Source organism: Eutrema salsugineum, unplaced genomic scaffold (assembly GCF_000478725.1).
Source record: "Eutrema salsugineum unplaced genomic scaffold, Eutsalg1_0 scaffold_16, whole genome shotgun sequence".
Taxonomy (NCBI): Eukaryota; Viridiplantae; Streptophyta; class Magnoliopsida; order Brassicales; family Brassicaceae; genus Eutrema; species Eutrema salsugineum.
Window position 1 is genome coordinate 802,545 of NW_006256858.1, and position 24,513 is coordinate 827,057.

The 24,513-nt window shown below is 36.7% G+C and overlaps 8 protein-coding genes across 9 annotated transcripts; 4 read left to right on the top strand and 4 right to left on the bottom strand.

Moving 5' to 3' along the window:
* Positions 1-50: 50 nt before the first annotated feature.
* Positions 51-1,768, bottom strand: LOC18021327 (cyclin-dependent kinase B1-1). The gene is made up of 4 exons (XM_006403545.2): positions 1,046-1,768; positions 859-928; positions 507-645; positions 51-345 (listed from the first exon to the last, which is right to left on the bottom strand). The coding sequence occupies exons 1-4, from the start codon at positions 1,671-1,673 to the stop codon at positions 253-255; spliced, it is 930 nt and encodes a 309-aa protein (XP_006403608.1). The 5' UTR covers positions 1,674-1,768; the 3' UTR covers positions 51-252.
* Positions 1,769-2,109: 341 nt separating this feature from the next.
* Positions 2,110-5,224, bottom strand: LOC18021326 (FKBP12-interacting protein of 37 kDa). Its single transcript, XM_006403546.2, has 13 exons — positions 4,998-5,224; positions 4,842-4,903; positions 4,526-4,593; positions 4,337-4,373; positions 4,159-4,246; positions 3,995-4,059; positions 3,837-3,914; positions 3,683-3,730; positions 3,267-3,320; positions 2,803-2,964; positions 2,625-2,694; positions 2,498-2,553; positions 2,110-2,390 (listed from the first exon to the last, which is right to left on the bottom strand). The coding sequence occupies exons 1-13, from the start codon at positions 5,065-5,067 to the stop codon at positions 2,235-2,237; spliced, it is 1,014 nt and encodes a 337-aa protein (XP_006403609.1). The 5' UTR covers positions 5,068-5,224; the 3' UTR covers positions 2,110-2,234.
* A 942-nt stretch (positions 5,225-6,166) lies between these two features.
* LOC18021328 (FKBP12-interacting protein of 37 kDa) lies at positions 6,167-8,377 on the bottom strand. Of its 2 annotated transcripts, none has more exons than XM_024157977.1 (10): positions 8,116-8,377; positions 7,963-8,024; positions 7,675-7,769; positions 7,461-7,497; positions 7,282-7,369; positions 7,118-7,182; positions 7,016-7,036; positions 6,869-6,916; positions 6,608-6,682; positions 6,167-6,512 (listed from the first exon to the last, which is right to left on the bottom strand). In XM_024157977.1, exons 1-10 carry the CDS (start codon positions 8,183-8,185, stop codon positions 6,285-6,287), a joined length of 789 nt encoding a protein of 262 aa, XP_024013745.1. In that variant the 5' UTR covers positions 8,186-8,377; the 3' UTR covers positions 6,167-6,284. The 2 variants fall into 2 exon arrangements, with proteins under 2 accessions (XP_024013745.1, XP_006403610.2); XM_006403547.2 differs by having other exon boundaries at positions 6,167-6,515.
* A 1,094-nt stretch (positions 8,378-9,471) lies between these two features.
* LOC18021329 (methyltransferase ptaI) lies at positions 9,472-11,028 on the top strand. Its single transcript, XM_006403548.2, has 3 exons — positions 9,472-9,672; positions 9,961-10,587; positions 10,701-11,028. The coding sequence occupies exons 1-3, from the start codon at positions 9,523-9,525 to the stop codon at positions 10,866-10,868; spliced, it is 945 nt and encodes a 314-aa protein (XP_006403611.1). The 5' UTR covers positions 9,472-9,522; the 3' UTR covers positions 10,869-11,028.
* Positions 11,029-13,304: 2,276 nt separating this feature from the next.
* On the top strand, positions 13,305-16,165 carry LOC18021330 (protein NRT1/ PTR FAMILY 8.1). The gene is made up of 5 exons (XM_006403550.2): positions 13,305-13,504; positions 13,896-14,005; positions 14,110-14,327; positions 14,423-14,976; positions 15,128-16,165. The coding sequence occupies exons 2-5, from the start codon at positions 13,900-13,902 to the stop codon at positions 15,960-15,962; spliced, it is 1,713 nt and encodes a 570-aa protein (XP_006403613.1). The 5' UTR covers positions 13,305-13,504; positions 13,896-13,899; the 3' UTR covers positions 15,963-16,165.
* A 560-nt stretch (positions 16,166-16,725) lies between these two features.
* Positions 16,726-18,561, top strand: LOC18021331 (ataxin-3 homolog). Its single transcript, XM_006403551.2, has 2 exons — positions 16,726-17,079; positions 17,851-18,561. The coding sequence occupies exons 1-2, from the start codon at positions 16,825-16,827 to the stop codon at positions 18,442-18,444; spliced, it is 849 nt and encodes a 282-aa protein (XP_006403614.1). The 5' UTR covers positions 16,726-16,824; the 3' UTR covers positions 18,445-18,561.
* A 657-nt stretch (positions 18,562-19,218) lies between these two features.
* On the top strand, positions 19,219-20,460 carry LOC18021332 (reticulon-like protein B12). The gene is made up of 4 exons (XM_006403553.2): positions 19,219-19,511; positions 19,617-19,797; positions 19,875-20,086; positions 20,163-20,460. The coding sequence occupies exons 1-4, from the start codon at positions 19,442-19,444 to the stop codon at positions 20,309-20,311; spliced, it is 612 nt and encodes a 203-aa protein (XP_006403616.1). The 5' UTR covers positions 19,219-19,441; the 3' UTR covers positions 20,312-20,460.
* On the bottom strand, positions 20,401-22,926 carry LOC18021333 (mitochondrial uncoupling protein 1). Its single transcript, XM_006403552.2, has 9 exons — positions 22,651-22,926; positions 21,873-22,088; positions 21,701-21,779; positions 21,473-21,606; positions 21,290-21,388; positions 21,094-21,198; positions 20,934-21,008; positions 20,742-20,828; positions 20,401-20,649 (listed from the first exon to the last, which is right to left on the bottom strand). The coding sequence occupies exons 1-9, from the start codon at positions 22,726-22,728 to the stop codon at positions 20,608-20,610; spliced, it is 915 nt and encodes a 304-aa protein (XP_006403615.1). The 5' UTR covers positions 22,729-22,926; the 3' UTR covers positions 20,401-20,607.
* Between the last annotated feature and the right edge of the window lie 1,587 nt (positions 22,927-24,513).

Here is a 24,513-nt window from a genome sequence, read left to right on the forward strand (position 1 = left end):
GTCCTCATAAAGTTGAGCATCAAATTTTGTATGATTACACAAAAACAAGCAATCTTTAAAAATCATCTCATTGCTACCACACCAATGAGTGTTTACATTCACTTGAGAAAACAAACTTCAGTAGTTTCTTCTGCAAGACTACAAATCTCTAATCGAAACATGAGACACTGATGTGTCGGATCGGAAAATAACAGAAATGAAATTCACCAAGACGATGACAACAGATTCAGCAATCAACATGCGTCTTCGCTTTCAGAACTGAGACTTGTCAAGGCTATCAAAATACGGGTGATCAAGTGCTGTTTTTGCTGCAATTCTTTCGGCTGGATTGTACTTGAGCATTTTCTGCAAACATAAGCTCAAAATCAGATGAAAGGGAGAAGACAATTAACAAAAATTTCTAGCTTAGGAAAAAGAGGAGGCAGAAGCAACAGGATCTTTATTCTTTTAGAGCGTATTTTGCAACAATATACATATGGTATGGTCATCATCAGGCAGTTAAATACCGTGAGAAGATCAACTCCTTGAGGCGAAAGAGATGGAACAGCACGTGTTAAGTCTTGCGGCTCCCACTTTGGGTAGACATGCCAGTCACGCAGAGAGGAAACACCAGGCCATTGCTGCTCAGTTGGTGTTCCTAGCAGTCTCCATCAACCCAAAAAAAAACATTTGTAAGATACTTGCTAGTCTCTATACAAGATTGCTAACTACACAAGACTCAATCGGAAAAAATGATTGAATTCAGCCAAAAACAGTATCAAAAAGTGTATCTCTTTCAATTGCTAGCTCGCTGTATCAAAAAGTATCAAAAAGGCCAAAAAATTCGGAGAAAACAAATTCAAAGGAGAGGCAAATTACCTGAAGATATGAAGCAATTGCTGAAACTCAGAATCACCAGGGAAAAGAGCTTGCCTCCTGGCCATCTCGGCTGTACAAATTCAAAGATGAAAACAAACATAAAGACAGAATCACATCGCAGAGAACGAGATTGAGAAGGGAGACGAGAATTCAATAGGCAGCAAAAGATCATGAACAAAAGACTAACCGAAGATGCAACCAACAGACCAAATGTCAACAGCAGTTGAATAATGAGTGGAGCCAAGGAGAACTTCAGGAGCTCTATACCAGAGAGTAACAATCTCGTGCGTGTAGGCCTTGAGAGGCACAGTGAAAGTACGACCGAGACCCAGATCGGCGATTTTAAGAAGCTCTTTATCTTTCACCAGAAGAAGATTTTGTGGTTTCAGATCACGGTGAAGCACACCGTGGCTGTGACAGTGCGCGACGCCTTTGCAGAGCTGAAACATGAGCTTTTGGATCAGAGAAGGTTCAAGTGGCTTAGGGTTAGGACCTTTCCTATGCGAATCGATGAATTTCTTAAGATCGGTATCAAGGTACTCGAAAACGAGATAGAGATTCGATTTGGGGGATTGAGATTTGGCTGGGGATTTAAGAACGTGCTCGACGCAGAGTAATCGAACCACGTAGAGCGACGCCGATAACATCTGGAGAAGCGAAATCTCACGAAGCGCCGTAGGTGGGATACCTTCTTCGTCGATCTCGAGCCTGGTTTTCTTCAGAGCCACGAGCTTCCCTGTGCTTTTCTCCATCGCCTTGTAGACTTTCCCGTACGTACCTTCCCCAACCTTCTCTAGCTTCTCGTACTTCTCCATTTCTGCTTTCTGCGTAAAACCTCCCAAATCCCAAATACTGTTTATTGATTTTCGATCTGATCAATGGAGACTGTTCGCTCCTTTCGCTAAGATGCTTCCACGTCGCATTGTTTTCCCGCTCCTTCCTGATTTTGAATTCCTCGCACGCTTCGTACGTGTCAAATGACCTAGTGGTTAGTGGTTAGTGTAGTAATTGAAAATATACTACTTACTTAATGAAATTTAAAAATTCATATTTAATACACTAATGCATAAGATCATCTCCAAAAAAACAGAGTAATTATTTTTTCAGATATTTCACATAAGCAAGAAGAAGAAGAGTCGAGAAGAGATTTTTTCTTAGTATATTGATTATTGAACATCAGGTTAGTTTAAGCCTACACTTATGGAAAGTTGGACAATAGTGTTTTCGTGCTTTGAAGATATTAGAAAACTCTTGAACTAACATAGACACTGATGAAATTTATCACTTTAGTTTCATGAAACAAAAATTATTGAGATATAACGAAGAAAATCGTAATTAACTTCAAAATGTACAAAACATCTTTGATAGCTAATTTCCTATTCTCCACCATCAATATCTTTTGCATCTTCATCTTTCTTGTCATCAGCTTCATCTTTCTTGTCACCTACATCAGACACAACAACCTCCATCCCTTTCTTTACTCTCTCTATCTCATTCTCCTTCTCTTCCAACTTCTCTTGCAATATTATCACCTGAATATCATCATAAGCTTCGTCTCTTCAAAATCCCATTTCCAACAAAACCAATAAAAAAAGAATCTTTTAAGGGAATTAAGAAGAGATAAGACAAGGATCAACACCGTTTCGTTTGATCGCTCAACATCATTAGTTAATTCCTCCATGTGTTTGAACAGTCCTGCATTCCACAAAACCTCTCAAATCCAAATTCCAACTTTACAAAATCTCTGATATCAATATGTGACTTACCTTCAAATTGACTTCTAAGTTCGGCGTTTTGAGATTTCTGCATTGTAAGCTTCATCGCTAGTTCATGAATCTGCCATACCACATGAACATAGAAAGGCATCAGTTTTGTCACGTTTTACAAGGAATCAGATCTTCTATAATCCGAATAAAAATAGACTCAGAACAGAACAACCTATACCTTTCCTTCAGCAGCTTGGTGTCCAATCTCCTCGTTTTCCTCTATCAAGGTTTTGCACTTTGCCATAAGCATCGTGCCATTCTTGCTATGAGGGGTAAAAGTAACTGCTATAATATTATCCTGGAGTTCCTTGATCTTCTTGTCTTTCTCCTCAACTAGATTCTGTTGTTAAAAATTAACCAGAAACATGATGTCAAAATTCATTTTCTCATTCTTCGTTGATGCTAATAGAAAAATGTGTATTCCATCCGCAGCTGTATCTACGACCTAAGAGAAATAAAACAAATTCCATTCATGAAGGCAGTGATAGCTATAAGTATTTGAGGAGTCATTCATAACTCATGAGAAGCTTTGATTAGTAGCTACAAGTTTGGTATATAAGGAAATATATTATGACATATATTCTTATGACAATCTTCAGAGGGTAGATAGTAGCCAACGGCTAGAAAAGATTAGTTACACACCTTCAGACGTGAAAATTCTTCATAAATTGCTGGATCCAGTAACAGCCTCCTCGCCTACATATTTAAGCCAGAATAATTCAAACACACTTATATCTGATTATTAAGAGCTGCTAGATGACCAACACAATTCGATTTTATAGCCATTTCCTCTGTTTTCAATCTTCTAAACAATTAGATGCCAAGAAACATGCGCTTATCATCGTATTCAGAGTAGAGAAAACTACGGGGCTAGGAGAAAGTTTCCCTCTACATGAATCAGAGTCAAGGATGACCATCCTCAAAGGAAAATTATGGCATAAAAAGTGGAAGGACTATGCCTAGAAAAGTCTTCAACAACGAACTTTTTCCATGCTTTGTGTTGCCGGCACAATTGTATAACTTACTGGATGATACAAACATTTGGGAAAAATGTATACCTGCATTGACGCCGGCTTGAGCTGAGATTTCAAATCGCGAACAGCTGACTAGAAATACAAATCGAAGAATATTTAGCGACCGATTCTAAAATCATGTCAATGGAGGCATCAGACAGGAAGAGATGTGGAGAAAAATGAGGTACTTGAGATTTACCTTCAATTCGGCCATTTCTTGTTCCCGCTTTGCATATTGTACAATGCATGAAGCTTCTTTTCTCTTTGCAATTTCCAACTGAAATGAGAAATAACCATCAGAGCCTGTCTCGACAATCAAGGCTGTCTTACATACACAACAAATTACTCAATACCAACCTGTTCTTTCAAAGATCTCTCAGAAGATTTCAGATTTTGGATGTAGTCAATCAAAAATCTAGGTTCTGAAAGAAAAACATTACCAAACAGAATCATTTTGGGATTGTCAAGGGTTAGCATCACATATACAGATGTGCAAACCAACACTGCGTAGAGAAGCTAACCAGGAGATTTTCCAGCCGGTACAAAGGACTCGTTCTGAAACGCTAATTTCCACTTTTGAATCTCTGTTTTCGCTGATTCAAGCTCATTCTGACCACACAAAAAAAACAATAGTTAGATACAAAAAGTAGAAACATAGTTAGAATATAGTTTAAATAGATTAGAGAATAGTAACAATACTTGACATGAAGTAAGATCATCTTTACAGTTCTGAAGACTGCCAGAGAGAGAGAAGACAAAATAAGGTTAGAGAAATGCATCAAAGCAAACACTCTCTCTTTACTTTTGACTAAATTCGAGGACAAGATGGCATTCATATTCGTAAGCTTCGCATCCAAAAACATTTTAAAAAAGAATTTGATAAATAACCTCTCTCGGAGAGACAAAATCATCCCAGTTGCAACACCAGGAGCAGCTTCCTCCACTTTCGTACGACCCTGAATGAAGATTAACAACAAATTCCTCATAAGCCGAACTAATAGTAAAAGATACGAGATAAAAGAATAACTAAGAAAAAGTGATGTCAAAGAAGCCAATAATCACGAAGTAGTACACTCGGAAAATTACACAGAACACCCATGAGGGGAATCGCATCATTGATTAAGAAAGTGAGCAAAAATTGAAGTACGAAAAATATATAGAATCCAAAACTTGCACTGCTGTTGTTATGATCACAAAAAGGTACCTTTTTCGATCCAAAGATATCATCTTCATCGTCTTCAAGATCACCGAAGCTTCTTTTACTACCTGAAAATAAACGGATACAAAAAATGAGAATCATTCCATTCCAATCTACCAATAGAGAAAGCATTCAATGTGAGGAAATCCATTAACGTGAGACCTGAAGCCCTGGTGGCATTTGTAGCGGAATAATCTCCGCCAAAATCGTCGTCCTGTAACGAAAACTCCATAACTTTCTTCCAGCAAAACCTGAGATCTCTGTGAGGAGTGTCGATGGTGGAGTGACGGAGAGGCCACAACGGAGTGAGACGAGAGCGACGGCAATTGGGAATTTTAGGGTTTAGTTTTTTTATTTTTTTCTGTTTTTGGGGAAGAAGAGGAGGATCAACCGGGTCACGGGGATACGGTCTGGATACGGTTTCTTACACAATAAAAAGTTGTTTTTTCGACGACAATATCATCTCACTACATGTACTCGTTTGTACATTATGAAAACATTATTTGAATATTTTAAATTCACATAAATGATATCAAAATCTATTATATAAAAACTCAGTTGAGTCTCACAAACTTGATACATCAGCATTCATTTTTTTATACATCAAATTCAAAAAAATTATGAGAAAATTAAACAATTAAATTATACTAATTTCGTTTTTAATTAAACACAAAAATCGAAAGAGAAGTACATATCAATTTATGGTTCATAATAAACTGCAAATTAATTTTATTTTGGAAATTGGAAAGATGGAATTTCAAACAATCTCCAATGCTTTCTAATATCGACTCAAAATTTCCACAAGTCAATAGGTAATTTTTTTTATTCTTCGTCTCCTCTTTGATTTATGGATTTTTTACTGTATTATATTTCTTGTATTGAATTCATTCTGATTTTGTTTACATAGACATTGATCCATTTTCTTTGTATAAAGGCAATATCCACCGATGACAACCCTACCACCGAGACAAAGGGTTGAGACTTGAAGTCTCGAGCAGAAAACAAAATACGATTTGGCGAAGATATTAAATTTGTCCTACAAAATACATATTTTTATCATTAAAAATTAACTAACAAACAAAAAAACAGGTTGAGAAAAATAATAATGAAGATATATTTGGTTAGGTGCAAAAATAAAAAGTATTACATCTACAAAAAATAATGACTATATTTTTACGAGTTCATCTGATATTCATATTACTAAATACAAAAAATTAGATTAAACTTATAAAAAAATCCAATGATATTTTATATTATCAAAAATAAAAATAGATTAATTTGTAGAAAAATAGAATTTTATAATGTATATTAAAACAAACAAAACATCTACGTGTACACGCGGGTATTCATCTAGTTAATATTTAAAAATCATAAGATATTCGATACATGTTTTTTTAGCCAAAAAAAAAGTTTTAAAACATACTAAGTTAAACGAAGATAAAATAAAATCTACTCGTTAGCATTTTCAGTTGCGGGTGGAGGAGGAAACAAGCCGGGGAATTTTTGTAGAACCAACATCGCAAAGTTGCTATTATACTCGATCTTCTTGTCAAGCTTGGCTATACTTTCCTTGAGCGTCGCCAACTCCACGGCCTGAAACTCCTCCAAATGCGCGATCACCGCATTTGCTGCTCGTAACTCTTCCAACAATGCCGGCTCTTTATCAACTTCGACTTCCTTCTAAGTTCACAAAAGTATCATGAATATGTATTACAAATTATTTATTGAATGCTTTTTTAAGTTCAAAATGAAATGGAATTACAGTTGCTTACCTCGATCTTTGCGACATTGCGTGAGGGACCTGTCGATCCTTGCTGCTCACTGTCTACTTCTGGGTCTCCATCTGTCTGCAGCCAGAGGCCAGGAAAAAATGTTTACTAGGAGAAAGTTTCCCTCTACATTTACATCCTCAAAGGAACACTATTTCCATTAAAAAAAAAAATGGAGAACTAAGCCTAGAAAAGTCCAAGTTGTTGGCCTAATTGTATTACTTTTTTACTCCGAATGATAAACATTTTGGGAGAATTCTATACCTTCATTGATGCTGGCTTGAGTTGAGATTTCAGATCACGGATGGCTAACTAGAAATACAAATCCAGAACTATGTTTAGCGACATTTTTTACATGTAATGGTCAAGACAAAATGTAAGACATAGGCAATGATTTCCTTGAGAAGTTACCTTCATTTGTGCAATTTCCAACTGAAAAGAAATATAACCATCAAAAGCTGTTTGTAAATTCTGGACTCTACACTGATAAATTACAGGTTACTCAATGCCAACCTGTTCTTTCAAAGAAGTCTCCGAAGACCTTAGAAATTGGATGTAGTCAACCACAAAGCTAGGTTCTGAAAAGAAACAGTACCAAACAGAATCATACTGTCAAGGGGTAGCAATTAGCATCACATATACTAATGTTCAAATCAACATTGCATGGAGAGGCTAACCAGGAGATTTTCTAGCCGGTATAAAGGACTCTTTCTCAAAAGCCGATTTCCACTTTTGAATCTCTGTTTTCGCTGATTCAAGCTCATTCTGACCATACAAGAATAGTTAGATAAATAAAAATGCATTCGTGAATAGCAATAGTCTAGAAATTAGTTCAGATAGAGAATAGTAACAATACTTGACATGAAGCAAGATCATCTTGAGAAGTCTGAAGACTGCCAGAGAGAGAGAGCGAGAGAGAGAGAGAGAGAGAGAGGGAGCAAAAGAAGGTTAGAATTATAACATCAAAGCAAACACTCTACAATCTTCTTTTGACAAGATTTGAGGAGTAATGGCATTGAACCCGTAAGCTTCACACCCAGAAACATCAAACAAAGGAAATGGATAAAAACCTCTCTCTGAGTGACGAAATCATCGCAGTGGATTTAAAAATCTCTCTCATCGCAGTTGCAACACCAGGGTCTGCTTTATCCACCTTCGTACCGCCCTGAACGATGATAAACAACAAATTTCTCACTAAGAGGTAGTACACTCAACGAGTTACACAGAAAAGGCTAATACTTTTAGAAGCAGCCAATGGGGGAATCTCATCCTTGAACCAGGCAGGTGAGCAAAAACTGTAGTACGAAATATATATAGAATCCAAAACTTTGCAATGTTCTTATGATCGCAAAAGGTACCTTTTTCGATCCGGAGTTATCACCCTCATCGTCTCCAAGATCACCAAAGCTTCTTTTACTACCTGAAAGATACGGATACAAAATGAGAACCATTCCATTCCAATCTAACTGATAAAGAAAGCATTCTATGTGAGGAATTCATTAATGTGAGACCTGAAGCCCTGGTGGCATTTGCAGCGGAATCATCTCCGCCGATATTGTCTTCCGGTAAGGGAAACTCCATTAGAGCAGTTTCTTTTCTTTCAAAAAAACTTGAGATTTCTGTGGGGATCGTCGATGGTGGAGTCACGGAGAGGCTGCAGCGGAGTGTGACGAGAGCAACGGCAATTCGGAGATTTAGGGTTTATTTTTATTTTTTGGGAAGAGGATCTTCCGGGTCAACCCGGTCATCAGTATCTTTTCTCACGAAATTGCTTCGTCGCAAACCAGATTTTGAATATCGGTCTCATTTTCGCACTATTTATTTGATTGAGGTTAAAAAAAAAAAAGGTTCTTAGAATATGACAAAAAAAGGTTCTTGGAGTCTTGATATGATTAAGGTTGAAGCCTTAAACTTGGTTGGGAATTTTTTTTTTTTTTAAATGAATGTTAAATTATATCCAAACATAAAAAACTATTGTTTACATCGACTACATAAAAAAAAACAAGGCGATATGGTGAACCTTTTTCTCCTCCGATCAAACTGGTAAAACTTCTTGACAAAACAATTCGTAACCGGCTCAGCACCATCAGAGATTTCAAGGGGACCGACCATTTGAGGACAGCCTCATCTTCTGGTTCTCGACTAGAGGCTAATGATTAGAAGATAGGTTTCTTTTCAATTAAACTCAAATTCAGAAGCATGATTTGATTGAATACAATTTTACATTCAATTCAACAAAAATTAAAAAAAAAAAAACAGAGGCTATATAACTAATCTATATGATCTCTTTAGTTTTTTTTTTTAAACTAATATTTGATCTCTTTAGTTGCGAGTACTGAAATAAATGATGAGAACATTTTCCAGCTCAAAATCCGTATTTTTGTTAGAACTGATTCGTTCCTCATAATTTTTCCTATAAGTGTAATGAGATAACGTGAAGATTTTGGCGATTTTCCATGTTTACGGTCATTTCTTTTTTTTTTCAAATATGAAAAATGGATGTTGGGAATATATATCGTCATATAAAGAGTATATAATTACTCTTAAATACCTCTATTCATAAAGGCAGTTACAAAACTGCAAAATTTATAAATTAAGACGCTTACAAAAAAAAAAAAGAATGAAGGGTAAGGCTAAATTCAAGGATTTTATTTCAGAAATCCTTTTTTCTACCATTTCGTGGAACATGCCATGCACCTTGAATTTTCAACATTGAGTTGTATTCAAATATATATATTAAACAAACTTATAGACAGACGACCACGTAGGACTATAGTAAACTTTACCTCACGCCAAGTTTGACTTCGTTCAACCTTTTTCATAGATAAGACATGAACAAGCATGCAAGAGAGTTGTATAAAACGAAGTTGATTAGTATTCAATACCAAGGAAAGAAAACGTGAGAGAGAGGAAGAAAAATGGCTTCCTTATCAGAGAAAGAGGCTGAAGCTTATCTCGACGCAAGGCCCCGATATCCAATCGATTGGTATAAAAAGATTGCCGCACGGACACTTGACCACAAATTTGCTTGGGATGTCGGAACTGGCAACGGCCAGGCTGCTATTGGGGTACACTTTCTAATCCTCTCATCTTCCTTAAATTTGGTAAACGTCCTTTACGTATGATTTGTGATACGGAGATTCTTCTGATAGCTAGATCCAGCAACAATATAGCTAACTTACCTACGATGTATATTTTAATGAATCATGTCTATTCTAAATATAAGTCAACTTTGGTGGCTGCAAACCTAGATATAGAATATAGTCGGAGAACTAGCCGCCTATTGGAATCGAATTTCATTATCTAGCAGAACTAATAATATTTACAATACCAAGAACTCTCTCTATATTTTATAGCTTGTTGAGCATTACGAGAATGTGGTGGCTACCGATATAAACGAAGCACAACTTACACGAGCAATCAAACACTCAAGAATCAGCTACCATCACACTCCGAAAAACATGTCGGAAGACGAAATGGTGGCTCTAATCGGGGGAGAAAACTCTATGGATCTCATTGTTGCTGCACAAGCAGTCCATTTTTTTGACCTAACCACATTTTACAATGTTGCAAAACGTGTACTTCGCAAGGAAGGAGGCCTAATCGCCGTATGGGTCTACAACGATATCATTATCTCGCCTGAGATTGATCCCATAATGAAGCGCCTTGTCGACTCTACTCTTCCTTTTAGAACTCCTATTATGAATTTGGCATTCGACAGTTATAAAACGTTGCCATTTCCATTTGAGAGCATAGGGATGGGATCCGAAGGAAAGCCTATTACTTTAGACATTCCGCATAAACTTTCACTTAAAGGGTTCTTAGGGTTCTTGAGATCGTGGCAGCCCGCAATGAAGGCTAAGGAACAAGGAGTAGAGCTTGTAAATGAAGATCTAATCACCAAGTTTGAGGAGGCTTGGGGTGATGAAAACCAAGTTAAAGATGTTTACTACAAGGCTCATATGATTGTTGGGAAAATTCAGGTATGATTATAGCATCTCAAGTATCCATCTAACAATGTTAACTAGCGTAAAGTTTCATATTAAAATTACAGTTTTGTTACTTATTAGCTTGTGGTGAACTGGTTTTTGAGCAGGAAATGAGATGTGAATCTGATGATCAAGTGTCTGAAGATAGTAACAAAGATCTCTTGCTGCAAACGGAGGTTGGGAGAAAACAAGAAAGGCGACAACCATCCGATGAAGACACTAGACAAAGTAAGAAACAAAATACTAGTGAAGATGAGGGCCATGAGGCATGCTAGAGTACAACAATGTGCACTTTATCTCTTGCGACATAAATTATTATCGTTGAATTTATATATTAAATAAAAGATTGAATCGTCATCAGTATTTTGGTGATTCAATAAAGTTTTAAATAATTTATATTTTAAACCATTTGAGAAAATAATAGCCTTTTTTATAGTAAAGTAAAAAATAATTTATAGCGTTTTTTTCTATCAAACATCTAAATCCAGTAATTTTGACATGCGTGTTCGACAACTCTCACGTCTATCCATTACATGAACAGATGAAGTGTATTATGAAAAGTTTCATACAAAACTAATTAAATATTTTTACCAATCAAGGTTTTTTAACCCACTATACAAATTATACACAGATTAAAAAATATATATACTAATGAATGAATTATAGGAAAAGTGGTAGAGAGTTCAAAGGCCACTTACAACCCTATAATATCTGAAACAAATATGTAACGTAGATGCAACGCCAATACATGAGTAAGGAAGTTTTTTTTTGTTTATTATATTGGATTGGAAGAATCAAGAATCAATGAATTGAGTAGACTGGGATCAAAAGGTCAATTACAATGAATCCCGTGAAATAATCAAATATGAGTGATCGAAATTTCTAAATAATTGCACGTCACTGATATATGGATCTATCAAAAGGATATTGAGTGATTATTTTGCATTGATCATATCTTATTTATTTATTTCAGTTAGATCTGACAAACAAATTATACTATTCTGTTATAATTGGACCTCGCAACAACCTTTCGTATTACCGTTAAAGACTTTATTAGTTCATCTAAACCTCTATTAGATAGTTTTATTTATGATCTCGTTTGCTCTTGGTTTAAGATTGATCATTTAGTTGGTTTGTTGGTGGCTTAGGAGTAGCCATGGTTCGAATCAGCTAGGTGCGTAGAAGAGAGTAAGCTTGTTTTAGGTTAGCCGAGTATGTTAGTAAGTTATACAAACGGATCATGTTTCTTGCTCTGCTTCTTAAAGTCGATATTTCTGATATCGATGTAATTAAGAAGTCCAGATCAATTGATTTTGTAGCTTACCTAAAACGATCATATTGAACTGGAAGAGTTTTTTTGGCGTAAAGAATTTCGCGTCTTTTTAATATTGCGTAGTTTTGGGGTGGGCTAATCGATTTTCTTTAGTTTTGAGATTCTTGCATGGGATAACGTCTGTGGTTAGAATTCACTCTTTGGCGAATGGCAACGCATAGAGCGATAGACGCTCAATTTTTGTTAAGAAACAGACGTGAATGTGAATGTCTATCGTAATCGAGATATGACTTATGCCACGAGTAGACCATTCATAATTTCTTGATTTAGAATGTATCATCTGATAGTATTGGTAAACTCCCACTAATCAAAGATTACCTGCAAGGTCTAAAGTCTAAACCATGTGAGCCCATAATTATACAATTAATATATATTAAATATTGCATTGGATCTCAGTCTCTCTTAAGTCAGCGGCTCTGTGTTTTTGGCTTACAAGATAATCCAATCTTTAAACAATTGCTATATATCTTCGAGACGATTCGAATATTTTACACAACATAAATTTATCTATATACATAAACACGCATATGCACCACGCAAGCTTATATATATATATATATATTCAATTATTCAAGATTCTTCATTTGTCATATGTATGTTCTTCTGATTTCTTCATGCAGATACTTATCTTATTAATGTAATGTATTTTCTCGATGATCGATATAACTCTTAATTGCATCTATGGCAACAAAATGATTTTATTTAATAATTTTTATTGTAGTACTAATGTTTTTTTTATTTGGTGTGGACCAGGATATCGCGTGCAATGATGAAAAAACAAACCCAAGGATGTCTTTTTATCCTATAGTTACTTTTTCTAGTTTGGGTTGTATATTTGAACTAAAAAAAACAAACTAACAGTTGAAAACATTTGGAAATTAAAGAGTTAATGCAACAGCTAAGTCTGGGATACAGCCAAATCCTCGTAGATAACAGAATCCAGCTATGTCATATAAAAACACAAAGATATTATTAGCCCTTTCGCTAATATCTCTAAACAAAAATACAATTCATATCCCCTATGAAGTATGAACACAATTATCAAAAGAATCCAAATTTTCTTTTGATATGACTTTACTTTTGTTCACACTTTGCTTTTCATATAAAAAAGTCAGTTATTAAGTCCAGTAAAGTTTTTTGGGTGGAGGATTTCTTAAATAAGTTTTTAATTTCTCTGCCACATTATTTGATATATATTTATTTATTACTTTGGAGTCAAAACAAAGAGTTCCAAAGCAAAATATAATATCCAATATGAAAGAGGTATCGAAAATGGAGAGCACAAAAGGATTGCGGCTGTAACTGAAATTTACAAAGTTAGAGGGTTAAATTGCAAACATAGGAAGAAAAGTGAAGAACGCTCCTTTCTTGGATATAAAAATAAAGCTGAAAGTGGAAACAGAGCACTGCAACTTTTCAAGCTCTATACTCATTATTTACTCATAATACTCCTACAAGTGTCGTCTAAGTATTCCACGAAGATTCTCTTTTCGCTTACTCTTCCCGGAAAATATCTACTCGTTTGCCATCTCCGCCGCTGATTCCGCCATCTTTACCGTCCACTTCTGTCTCACAAAGGTTTTTCTTTTTTACAGTTTTTTAATTTTGGTAAAGAAGTTTTTCCGTTCACTACTTCTGTCTAATATAGATGAATAAAGTCCTATTACATCTCACCCTTATCCTTTGGGTATTTCGCTTTTCCCCAAAAACTTGAACTTTAGAGTGAGGATTCTGTGTTTTCTTCATCTGCATATTCCGGTCTACGCATCTACTTGTTTATTCATTTTCATACCAAAAAAAAAAAATATCTACTTGTTTATTCATTTGTAAAATTTAAAGACATGTACCAACCAATTTTAGTAATCGTTTCCATCGATTCATATAAATCAAATATCTCAGCTACTTGAAATTTTGAAGGGTTTGCTCATACCAAAAGTATTCAGATTTATATTGGATTTTGTTTTATAAGGATTATGGAAGAGAAGGACGTTTATACGGAAGATGGAACTGTCGATATTAACAAAAATCCTGCCAACAAAAAGAAAACAGGAAACTGGAAAGCTTGCCGCTTCATTCTTGGTAACGATCTAATATTTGTCCCTTGATATCTTTTTGGTTTATATTTAGTGCCATAGAACTATAGAAGGTTGATCAGTGTTTGTGTCTGTTAAAATCTTGTCTAGGAAATGAGTGCTGTGAGAGATTGGCCTACTATGGAATGGGCACTAACCTCGTGAATTATCTTGAGAGTCGTCTGAATCAAGGCAATGCTACTGCTGCAAATAACGTCACGAACTGGTCTGGAACATGTTATATAACTCCCTTGATTGGAGCCTTTGTAGCTGATGCTTATCTTGGGCGATATTGGACTATCGCAATCTTTGTTTTCATCTATGTCTCTGTGAGTTTTTTACTTGCCCTGCTTATGATTAATCCTCAAATCGGTGGATTACAATATGAGTGGGAATAGTAAGTTTGTTATTCCTCTCTTTGCAGGGTATGACTCTTTTGACATTATCAGCTTCAGTTCCTGGACTTAGACCAAGTAACTGCAATGGCGACACTTGTCATCCAAACACGGGCCAGACGGCTGTTTTCTTCGTTGCGCTTTATATGATTGCGCTTGGAACAGGCGGTATAAAGCCGTGTGTTTCTTCCTTTGGAGCGGATCAGTTTGATGACAATGACGAGGCTGAGAAGCTAAAGAAAAGCTCTTTCTTTAACTGGTTTTACTTCTCCATTAACGTTGGAGCTCTTGTCGCTGCCACTGTTCTTGTCTGGATACAAATGAACGTTGGTTGGGGATGGGGTTTCGGTGTTCCGACCGTGGCCATGGTCATTGCTGTTACGTTTTTCTTCATGGGAAGTCGTTTTTACCGGCTTCAGAGACCTGGAGGGAGTCCTCTCACACGGATATTTCAGGTCATAGTTGCGTCTTTCAGGAAGGTGAGTGTTAAGGTTCCAGAGGACAAGTCTCTTCTCTTTGAAACCGCAGATGATGAGAGTAATATCACTGGTAGCCGGAAGCTCGAACACACAGACAACTTAAAGTAAGATATCAAAAAGTTTCCATCTTTTTCCCAATACCTGAATCTGTTTGGTTTTCTCAAGAAAGTTGAGATCTTTGGGGTTTTCATGTTACTTATATGCTTATGATTCATTCTCTCATTAGATTTCTAATCAAAGCTTTGAAAATGTCAGGTTTTTCGATAAGGCAGCGGTTGAGAGTCAATCAGATAGCATCAAAGAGGGGGAAGTGAATCCGTGGAGACTCTGCTCTGTGACACAAGTCGAAGAACTGAAGTCCATTATCACACTACTTCCTGTTTGGGCCTCGGGGATACTCTTCGCCACAGTGTACAGCCAAATGAACACGATGTTCGTCTTACAAGGAAACACATTGGACCAACACATGGGAAAAAACTTTGAGATCCCATCCGCTTCACTCTCGCTCTTCGACACGGTCAGTGTTCTGTTCTGGACCCCAGTCTACGACCAGTTCATTGTCCCGTTCGCAAGAAAGTTCACACGCCATGAACGAGGCTTCACTCAGCTTCAACGAATGGGAATCGGTCTCGTGATCTCGATCTTTGCCATGATCACTGCAGGAGTCCTAGAGGTCGTTAGGCTTGATTACGTTAAAACTCACAATGCATATGACCAGAAAAAGATCCCCATGTCGATTTTCTGGCAGGTCCCGCAATATTTACTTGTTGGGTGTGCGGAAGTTTTCACCTTTATAGGTCAGCTTGAGTTTTTCTATGATCAGGCTCCTGATGCCATGAGGAGTCTCTGCTCGGCTTTGTCGTTGACCACGGTTGCGTTAGGGAACTACTTGAGCACGGTTCTTGTGACGGTTGTGATGAGACTGACGAAGAAGAATGGGAAACCGGGTTGGATACCGGATAACTTGAACCGAGGCCATCTCGATTACTATTTCTATTTGCTGGCAACTCTTAGTTTCCTCAACTTCTTAGTGTATCTCTGGATCTCCAAACGCTACAAATACAAGAAAGTAATAGGTCGAGCACATTGATGAAAGAAACTGGTTTCTTAAGAGGTTCTTCACAAGTTTGGTTACAGTGTTGGTTTAGATTTGGTTTCAAACTTTAAAGTATTTTGCTTGTAATTTATAAATGTAGATATACTGGTCTAGTCGTTGATGATTTTGATTTGGGTTTTGCTGATTGTATTTCGTGTGTTTCCCTGAATAATACTTCCAGTCTCTAAAATGGTTTATTTATTTGATTCAGAAAAAGTTTGCAACTTAGGACGATGAAGTTGGATAGTTCAAAGAATCTCTAATTTTTTATTCTTGCAAAAGCTTATCCAGTTATCCCATTTGCTTTGCTTGCACACTTTTGACAAAAAAAAAAAACAGAAGACAGTCAGTCTTCAAGTCAATTATTTTTACACGTGGCATATAGTTTCTTTTCTTTCAGAATTGTTTAGAAAATGTTTGTATTTATAAATGTGTTCTGTTTGCTAATTTGATATAAATACAGAAGAATTAAATAATTGATTCTATTAAAATATTTAGGAGCTAACAATTGAATTACTAGTATAAAAAAAAATGAATTACTAATTATTGGGGGAATTTAACTACGAAATGATTATACGTAACGTAACTATTTTTTTCGAAGGTAAAGAATAAAGAACAATTTTTTTTTTGTGGGAACTGTAAAAATAAATGTTAGTTAATTCATGACACATGCCTGATGACGTGGAATCACATGTTACTATTATATAAAGGTTAACTTTCCGTTCTCTCTCTCAATTGCTTCCTCTTTCGTCTTCTTCGCATCTTAATTACTTGAAGGGAAAGACTTTCTCATCGCTGCAAAATATTATCCACGGAATCAGAAGATTTAGGGTTTTGATCTAATTCTTGATCGGCGATGGAGAGAACTAGCAACGGAGGAATGTTGTATCACGAGGTGCAGGAAGCAAATCTGTGCGCCGTACACTGCGTCAACACGGTGCTGCAGGGACCTTTCTTCTCCGAATTTGATTTGGCTGCCGTCGCCTCCGATCTCGACGGGAAGGAGCGTCAGGTAATGCTCGAAGGCGCCGCCACCGGAGGATTTTCCGCCGGCGATTTTCTCTCTGAGGAGTCGCACAACGTTTCCCTCGGCGGCGATTTCAGTATCCAGGTATAAACGCGATTTCTTGGGTGCGTGGTTTTTGTTTTTACTTAGATGAATATGAAAAATCCTTGAATTCGCCTCAAGATTTAGAAGTGCGACTCCCATTTCTTATTAAGTTTAGTTTGGACGAAATTAGGGTTTTCGATTTCTTGGGGCATTTGGTTGTATTTCGATTAGACTGAAGTGGAAACCTTTTGAATGCGTACCTTTGATCTTGAAGATTAATGCACGAATGGAAGATTTTAACGTTTAGAGCTAAGTGCTTACAGATCAAATCAAGAAGATTGCAAAAACAATGAAATGAGATTAAGAATGGTGAATTCTCGGACTTTACTGGGCTAAACTTACTTATCAAAGCTTAGCTTCTTTATGCTGAGACAGTAAGAACTTTAACTCTGAACTCGGAGATTATAGTTATCTGTGGGGTTTGTATATTTTACTCTCTTTAGGTTTGATCTTGATTGTCTCTTGTAAGAAGTATCATCTATTGTTTCCTGGATAGCTTGAAACTAGTTTCTTGTTAAGTCTGCTGCAACACAAGTCCGTTGTGCTTGTAAGAGTTTTGTATATTAGAGTATTTAGAGTATAGAAAAAGCAAACCACTTACTTCCCCTGAATAGCGATTTACATCCCATTTTTAAACATGTGAAAGCAGAAGCGATAATTGTGGAGGTTTATGTGATCTGTGTAGCATCTAAATTTCGCGACATTAGTTGGATGGATACTTCTAGTTTTGTATAATCCTTTTCACTAAAGAAGCTTCTTTTTTATTGACAGGTCTTGCAAAAGGCTTTGGAAGTGTGGGATTTACAAGTGATTCCGCTCAATTGTCCCGATGCAGAGCCTGCGCAGATAGATCCCGAGCTTGAAAACGCCTTCATCTGCCACTTGCATGACCATTGGTTTTGCATAAGGAAAGTGAACGGCGAATGGTATAACTTTGACAGCCTCCTCGCTGCGCCGCAACACCTATCGAAGTTCTACCTTTCAGCGTTTCTCGACTCTCTCAAAGGCTCGGGATGGAGCATCTTCATAGTGAAAGGAAACTTCCCGCAAGAATGTCCAATGTCGTCTTCTTCGGAAGCTTCCAACACTTTCGGACAGTGGCTTTCTCCAGAAGACGCAGAGAGATTATTAAAGAACACGAGCTCGGTGGAGGGTCCTTCTGGCACCAACAACAGAACTGATGTCAGTGTCGATGAACAAAGACCATATCAGGCATTGTCGCGGGAGGAAGTGAGGTCTTTTTCAGAGATGGAAGACGATGACTTGAAGGCAGCTATTGCAGCGAGTTTGCTTGATGCTTCTGCGAGTGGTGCCAATCTCGGAGCTGCTGGGACTTCTCAAAGCGAAACTGAGAAACAAAAGTAGCACAGAGAATAGAGAACAAGCTTTTATTGATGAGGGTGAGGAACATTCACGTGGTTTTGTTTTGTTTTTTTTTTTTTGTTTTTTTGTTATCGACAATTTTACATACAGAACATAAAAGCTTACATCGACAGAAACCAGAGAATAAACGGTTTGTGAAATGGTGCTTTTTGTAATTTTTTTTTTTGGGTAAATCCCAAAGCGATCTTGACATTGGTTACGTTTGAAGAGGGTGGAAGCAACTCATTTCTCCTATCAAAATTCGTAGTATTTGTAAATGAGAAGGAATTCATAGACCAGTGTTGGTTCAGTTTCAGTAAAGAGGTGGGAGTGGGATTGCTAACATAAACTAACATAAAGTAGAATAAAGTTGTATTTTAAATAGTATAAATATTTCAAATATTTGTTTATTTGATCATTTAGGAAAAAAAATTACTTTTACAGTTTTACTTCTCGGTTTCAAAACGAAATTGCTCGTTTTTTATTCACATTTTAAGATAATTTTTGTATGGTCAATTGTTTTAAGTTAACCAATTAATTGTATTGACTAAATAAATAGATTACTAACTTTGATAAGATGAATGTAATAAATTTAATCTCATGTAGCCGCTGACTAGCGAAGTTTAACAGTTTTGAAAACCTGGGCTTTAGAGGGATATCACTTTTAGGCTGTAAGGTGATCACATCGAGAGGCCAACAAACACTTTCTTTTTCCCTAACAGAGCATAGCTTTGAATTATTTAATAATCTATTCTATTCAAAGTTGATGGCTTTGATGATGTTGGTGATGACCCAACTTTAGTCTCATCACCTTTTTTTTGTTTCCCACTCTCTTCTGATTCCTACGGTTCTTTCGATTTGAGCCTTTGCGATTCCTCTGCACATGGTGATCTGTTTCTGACATTCAGAGCGAAATACATATATGTATATCTGGGTAACTTTTGGGATCTGAGAAAATCTAAATCAAAGTTGGAATCCTGTTGCTGATCTTTCTTCTAAAATGGGTTCCTCTTCAGAAAAGTTGTTCAATAGAGAGAGGGCTCTACATGAGATTCTGGGAGGTGGCATTGGTAAGTGAATCCATATCATTACCAAAATCCAAAAAATGTAAAAGCTAAAGTGATCTCTCACTTCTCTAACCTTTTTGTTCTTCTTCTTATGAAATGAATCTGCAGTTGCAGATGTGGTGCTGTGGAGGGAGAAGAATGTGAGTGTTGGTATAGTCACAGTAACGATAGGATCATGGATGGTGTTTGAGACATTAGCTTATACAATTCTCACTCTTCTTTCAAGTGTTCTTCTCCTCTTGCTCTCTATTCTTTTCCTCTGGTCCAAATCTGCATCCATCCTCAACAGGTAAAAACCATAAAGTCTCTGTCAAAGAGTTTCCATTGTATTCTTCATTTCTATAATTCAGTTGTTCTTGGCTCCAGGCCATCACCACCATTGCCGGAGTTTCGTATAACTGAAGCGATGGCAGTGGAAACTTCAGCATTGTTACGCATCCATGTTAATAAGTTGCTTCAAGTCTCCCATGACATTGCAATGGGAAGAGACTCAGAGTTGTTTATCAAAGTAGCTATCTCTCTATTTCTCATCACATTCATCGGAAGCCTCATGGATTTTCAGACACTTTGCCACACTTGTAAGTAAACCTCTCCTCTAGTAGAATTGGACTGGCTTAAGCTAGAGTTTCATTCGACTGTGTTTGTTTTTGGCAGGCGTTTTGATGGTTTTGACAGTTCCAGCTTTCTACGAGAGATACGAGGATTACATTGATGGATCTCTGGTGTTCATCTACAACAAAGCTAAAGAGCTTTACCTTAGATTCGAGATATGGGCTTATCCGGAAAATAAGAAACTGAGCTGAGACCCCGTCTGTCTCTCTTTGACTTCACTTCTCTCTTCTTCAAACAGTTTCTTCTTCATTTTTGATTTCTCAGCTTTGTGGAAAGAAAGACGAAAATGTATGTTTATTTGGATAAATGTTTTAATGGTACAGCCAATATATGAGCAAACCCACAGAATTTGTTTTCACAGTTTCACTTAAAAACTGACTCTATTCCGGGAAAAAATATTCAACGAAGTTCTCGCTTCTAATGATAGCCGAAATTAAAAAGAAAACAATGTTGCTCTTATTCACTCTGCTTAAAACGTTGCGCCTCATTATTTCTTGGACGATTCTAGTTCCCGGACATACTTCTTTGCCTGAATCAAAGTATTAAGAAGCGAGGTAAGAAAAAGAGAGTCAAGGCTTTGCGTGATTGATTCGATCCAATAAAAGTTATATTAGTCGTTACCTGTTCAAGGGTCAAAAACATGATGACGTTCCATGAGCCAAGGCGTCCAAAGTTGGGGATGAAACCTTTGTAAAATGCCATAGGACCCTGTAGAGGAAAAACTCAAGAGTTAAGAATAAACAGTTTCTAGAGGGTTTTTAGTACATTAAAGACCAAGATTTATAGAGAGGACACAGAAGCAGAGTCGCTTACGTCGTTCTTCAGTGTTTTGACGAAGCAGTCAATAGTGTTTTTGTAAGCAGAATCTCCCATCATTCTTGACTTCACCTGTGCCACACAACAAGATTCAAAACTAAAATCAGGAAACGTAGTGAACAAACTCATGGTTTAATGTCAAGTGTAGATATCGTACCACGTCAACAGGGGAACCGATGCAGACAGCAAAGAATCCTGCTCCCAGTCCAGATAGAATGTGTGTGACAACGTTGTCAGTGAACCCCGGAATCTTCAAGATTGTCTGAATGAAAAGGGAGTGTTGATTACAATATCAGGATCCTTTTTAAGAAGACAGGAGAAGCAGAGAACAGTTATTTTTATACAAATCATACCTGTTTCACTTGATCGTAACTCGCTAACTCAGCAGCATTGATGATTGCGTTTCTGGCTACGTTAGGTCCAAGACCAGTCCAAAGAGCTCGGACTCCTTCCTATCAGAGCCAAATTAGATAGAAATGAAAGCAGCGTTTAAGCAAACCTATGCACAATCTCAACTTCCATGGCTAGATAACTACCTGTCTCACAATTGTTGAATACGCATTCAGTGATCCAGTATACCGTTTTGGCACACCTGCAGCTAGTTTTCCTTCAGCCTGAAGTCTAACTTTCACAAGATCAGTTGGATTCGCTACCATAATACCCAGGGCACCTGAGAGTTAGACAACAACAGCAACAGCATCCCACAATTAAATAATAAGAGAGACACATATATTTTGAGTTTCTTCTAAACCTGCAATGCTCACCTGTAGTCAAACCAGCAAGGATTTTCTTAGTCAACGGAACATCACCTACATGGTCTTTTCCAACGTACAAGTTCTTGACCTGAGGAAAACAAGCTTTTGGGTATTAACTACAAAGCTACTGAATTAACACATTTTTTTCAGGAGCATGAAAAGAAGTAGATTTGAAACTCACCGGCTCATACATTCCAATCCTTAGACCTCCAAACAAGCATTGACGATGCAATCCTGGTACAACACCTTTCCAAAGAGAACGAAGCCCTTCTTCCCTTGCTATGGTACCAACAGTTCCCAACAATCCCCGATATTTAGGAAGAGTAACATCTCCAGCTATGGTAGACTTTTGGAGCTGAAGCCTGACTTTAGCAGTGTCCAACGGAATTGTGCATACCTGGTTCACAAGAGTTTGATTGCATAAGAAATTTCAAATACCGATGATGCAACACATAATCATCTGAGGAAGCAGCACACATCTAAACAGATGATACACTTTGTTCTGAGAGTTGAAAAAACATTTACACGATTTGCGTTGCAAAACAAATACAATGCTTAATTCGGATTCCATAATGAAATCTCATATTCCTTTGCAGTGTTTCGCAAAATCACACCCAGAGCATAAAATTAACATCGTCTAGTACTGAAATCAAACGCCAAAACTCAATCCTACCCACAGATCTGACAGATTAACCGTATACATCGAGCTGGAATATTCTCCTTCCGAGTGTAGAAAGCGTATCAATTCCATCGAAACTACTGTACATATAAAAGCCCAAAATCTGGAGAAATAGTATATAGAAGCTAATAACACGATGCTCTAGCTATACGGTGACACACGAAGGTCCACCTGATCAGACTTCGAAAATTTTCATGGAAATTCGCAATACATTTGCGCGTCCTGTCGATAAAAAAAAAAATGTTCAAAGGCATGGAAAATTGGGGAATCCGGAAGTTACCTCGCCGACGCAGGCAGCGAAGGCACTGCAGCCGAAAGTTTTGGCCAATGAAAGGTCGGATTTGCTATCAGCTACCATCTTCGATCCAGAAAAAGGCGAAATCAGAGAAAAAAAATAGAGAGAGGGATGAAGTTAGGGTTGCGAAATCAACGAGAGAGAGAGAGAGTAGAGAATCTCGGGAAGAGAGAGACGACGATTACGGCTACGCAACTTGGCCTGTAGAGTTTCAGTTTCGATCGTCCCTCTCTCTCTCTGCTACGAAAAGAGAAAAGGAATGGGGGGCTATTTATTTAGCTGCGCTTTATTTACAGTCGTACGTGTGTGTGACTAATTGTTATCATCCATTTGTGATTTTCACTTGCAACTGTCTAACAAATGACACCACGCCACGCTATATATTAAGAGATTCAAAGTTTATCAAGTTAGAAATGACTGATTTTTTTTGTTTAACTTATATTTAGACTAATTTTTTTTATTTAGAATAAAAAATTGTAGAGAATTTTACTTTCGAATATAGGATGTGACTTTTAAACACAAACGCCATCAGTTGTTGGATTTAGAATGGAAAAACACAACATTTATATCCACGTTTTAAAAAATCAATATTTAAAGTTTGTTATACTCTTAAAAAATAACTAGATTGGAATGGACTACATGCTGGAGGCAAACTAATCTGTAGCAGCACGTGTAGTAGTCGAGCTAGCTCAAAGAATAATACGGAGAAGACTTGCGGAGCAATTTACACACGTTGAAGTGAGCTAGAGCTGTAGGATGTATTGGACACTCTAAAAGACGAGAAGCTGACTTAGACAAAAAATTTGAAGTATCTTGGAATCGATTTCGAAAAAATGTGAAGTTTTTTTATTCTTAGGAGAAAGTAAAGGAATAGAAGATTCAGTTGAAAATTTGGAGAAATCAATAAAGGGAGTCTCGACTAGGATTAGCCGCAAATCTTATATATATAAATATGCATGTTAGAACTTGTAAAGTTTTTAACACACAATTAAGAATTTTTTTAGCAAAAGGTGAAAGATTGTCTTATAAGAAATTGTGAGCTAGAGTACTAAAGAATTTGAGTGAGAGGTTTTTGAATCACGTATAGATTTAAGGATAGAGTGAAGCTAAAATAGCAAATCAAGAAATGTCTTGAATTTGCTTTGAATCGAGTTCTGTATACTTGTAAGTTACAAAAAAATTTATTAGTAATATATTTTTGTGTAAAAAAATATCTGTGTTGTGTTTTCTGTTAATCTTTGGGTTACTGTTTTTGTATTTTCACATACATGCTGGATAGACAGCGTGGGAGAAAATTCTGGTATATAAACATTTATAATGTACATCATATCACGAAGTCTTGTTAGTTCCATATCGTGAGAGCTCGACATTGGATTGTATATTTGTTAAAGGTCAAGGACTAAAGGTTAATGGTTATATGCCAATTATGTCTATCGAAATGGATTGGATTATATGATACAACTTTGAATGTTAGTCAATATCGTGATAACATGTGTAGACGATCATAACTTTGAATAATTCGTAATTCACTCTTTAAAATTTTGATACATGTGACCAAACAAAATTGTGTGTTCTATATTATAAGTGTAATGATTCTATGAATGCGCATTTACTCTAAATTTTTGACTAGTTTCTTTACATTTAGAAAGCGACTGGTTTTTGTAAGAAAACTGTGACGCATTTTAGGATCAAGAGGTTTCACCTTTAACTTCTTTTATAGGCTAAATGCCAAAATCTTTTCACTTGTTCTCCTTTGTAAGTTTTCTATAAATCGCTTAATCCTTTAAGATATTTCTTAATTGTTGATGTACTTTTGTATAACCCGTTCGATTATGAAGCCAATACAAA

Coding starts and splice junctions, on each gene's coding strand:
- LOC18021327 (XM_006403545.2), bottom strand. CDS start 1,673: ATGGAGAAGTACGAGAAGCTAGAGAAGGTTGGGGAAGGTACGTACGGG. Junction 929..1,045: donor GTCTGTTGGTTGCATCTTCG/GTTAGTCTTTTG, acceptor GAATTTGTACAG/CCGAGATGGCCAGGAGGCAA. Junction 646..858: donor CAATTGCTTCATATCTTCAG/GTAATTTGCCTC, acceptor GGGTTGATGGAG/ACTGCTAGGAACACCAACTG.
- LOC18021329 (XM_006403548.2), top strand. CDS start 9,523: ATGGCTTCCTTATCAGAGAAAGAGGCTGAAGCTTATCTCGACGCAAGG. Junction 9,673..9,960: donor ACGGCCAGGCTGCTATTGGG/GTACACTTTCTA, acceptor TATATTTTATAG/CTTGTTGAGCATTACGAGAA. Junction 10,588..10,700: donor TGATTGTTGGGAAAATTCAG/GTATGATTATAG, acceptor GTTTTTGAGCAG/GAAATGAGATGTGAATCTGA.
- LOC18021333 (XM_006403552.2), bottom strand. CDS start 22,728: ATGGTAGCTGATAGCAAATCCGACCTTTCATTGGCCAAAACTTTCGGC. Junction 21,607..21,700: donor CCTTGCTGGTTTGACTACAG/GTGAGCATTGCA, acceptor TCTAACTCTCAG/GTGCCCTGGGTATTATGGTA. Junction 20,650..20,741: donor TGTTTTTGACCCTTGAACAG/GTAACGACTAAT, acceptor ACTTTGATTCAG/GCAAAGAAGTATGTCCGGGA.
- LOC18021328 (XM_006403547.2), bottom strand. CDS start 8,185: ATGGAGTTTCCCTTACCGGAAGACAATATCGGCGGAGATGATTCCGCT. Junction 8,025..8,115: donor AAATGCCACCAGGGCTTCAG/GTCTCACATTAA, acceptor CGTATCTTTCAG/GTAGTAAAAGAAGCTTTGGT. Junction 7,770..7,962: donor ATAACTCCGGATCGAAAAAG/GTACCTTTTGCG, acceptor ATCATCGTTCAG/GGCGGTACGAAGGTGGATAA.
- LOC18021332 (XM_006403553.2), top strand. CDS start 19,442: ATGGGTTCCTCTTCAGAAAAGTTGTTCAATAGAGAGAGGGCTCTACAT. Junction 19,512..19,616: donor GATTCTGGGAGGTGGCATTG/GTAAGTGAATCC, acceptor ATGAATCTGCAG/TTGCAGATGTGGTGCTGTGG. Junction 20,087..20,162: donor TCAGACACTTTGCCACACTT/GTAAGTAAACCT, acceptor TGTTTTTGGCAG/GCGTTTTGATGGTTTTGACA.
- LOC18021331 (XM_006403551.2), top strand. CDS start 16,825: ATGGAGAGAACTAGCAACGGAGGAATGTTGTATCACGAGGTGCAGGAA. Junction 17,080..17,850: donor GCGGCGATTTCAGTATCCAG/GTATAAACGCGA, acceptor TTTTATTGACAG/GTCTTGCAAAAGGCTTTGGA.
- LOC18021326 (XM_006403546.2), bottom strand. CDS start 5,067: ATGGAGTTTTCGTTACAGGACGACGATTTTGGCGGAGATTATTCCGCT. Junction 4,904..4,997: donor AAATGCCACCAGGGCTTCAG/GTCTCACGTTAA, acceptor GTTTATTTTCAG/GTAGTAAAAGAAGCTTCGGT. Junction 2,391..2,497: donor TTGAGCGATCAAACGAAACG/GTGTTGATCCTT, acceptor GATGATATTCAG/GTGATAATATTGCAAGAGAA.
- LOC18021330 (XM_006403550.2), top strand. CDS start 13,900: ATGGAAGAGAAGGACGTTTATACGGAAGATGGAACTGTCGATATTAAC. Junction 14,006..14,109: donor AGCTTGCCGCTTCATTCTTG/GTAACGATCTAA, acceptor AATCTTGTCTAG/GAAATGAGTGCTGTGAGAGA. Junction 14,977..15,127: donor GAACACACAGACAACTTAAA/GTAAGATATCAA, acceptor TGAAAATGTCAG/GTTTTTCGATAAGGCAGCGG.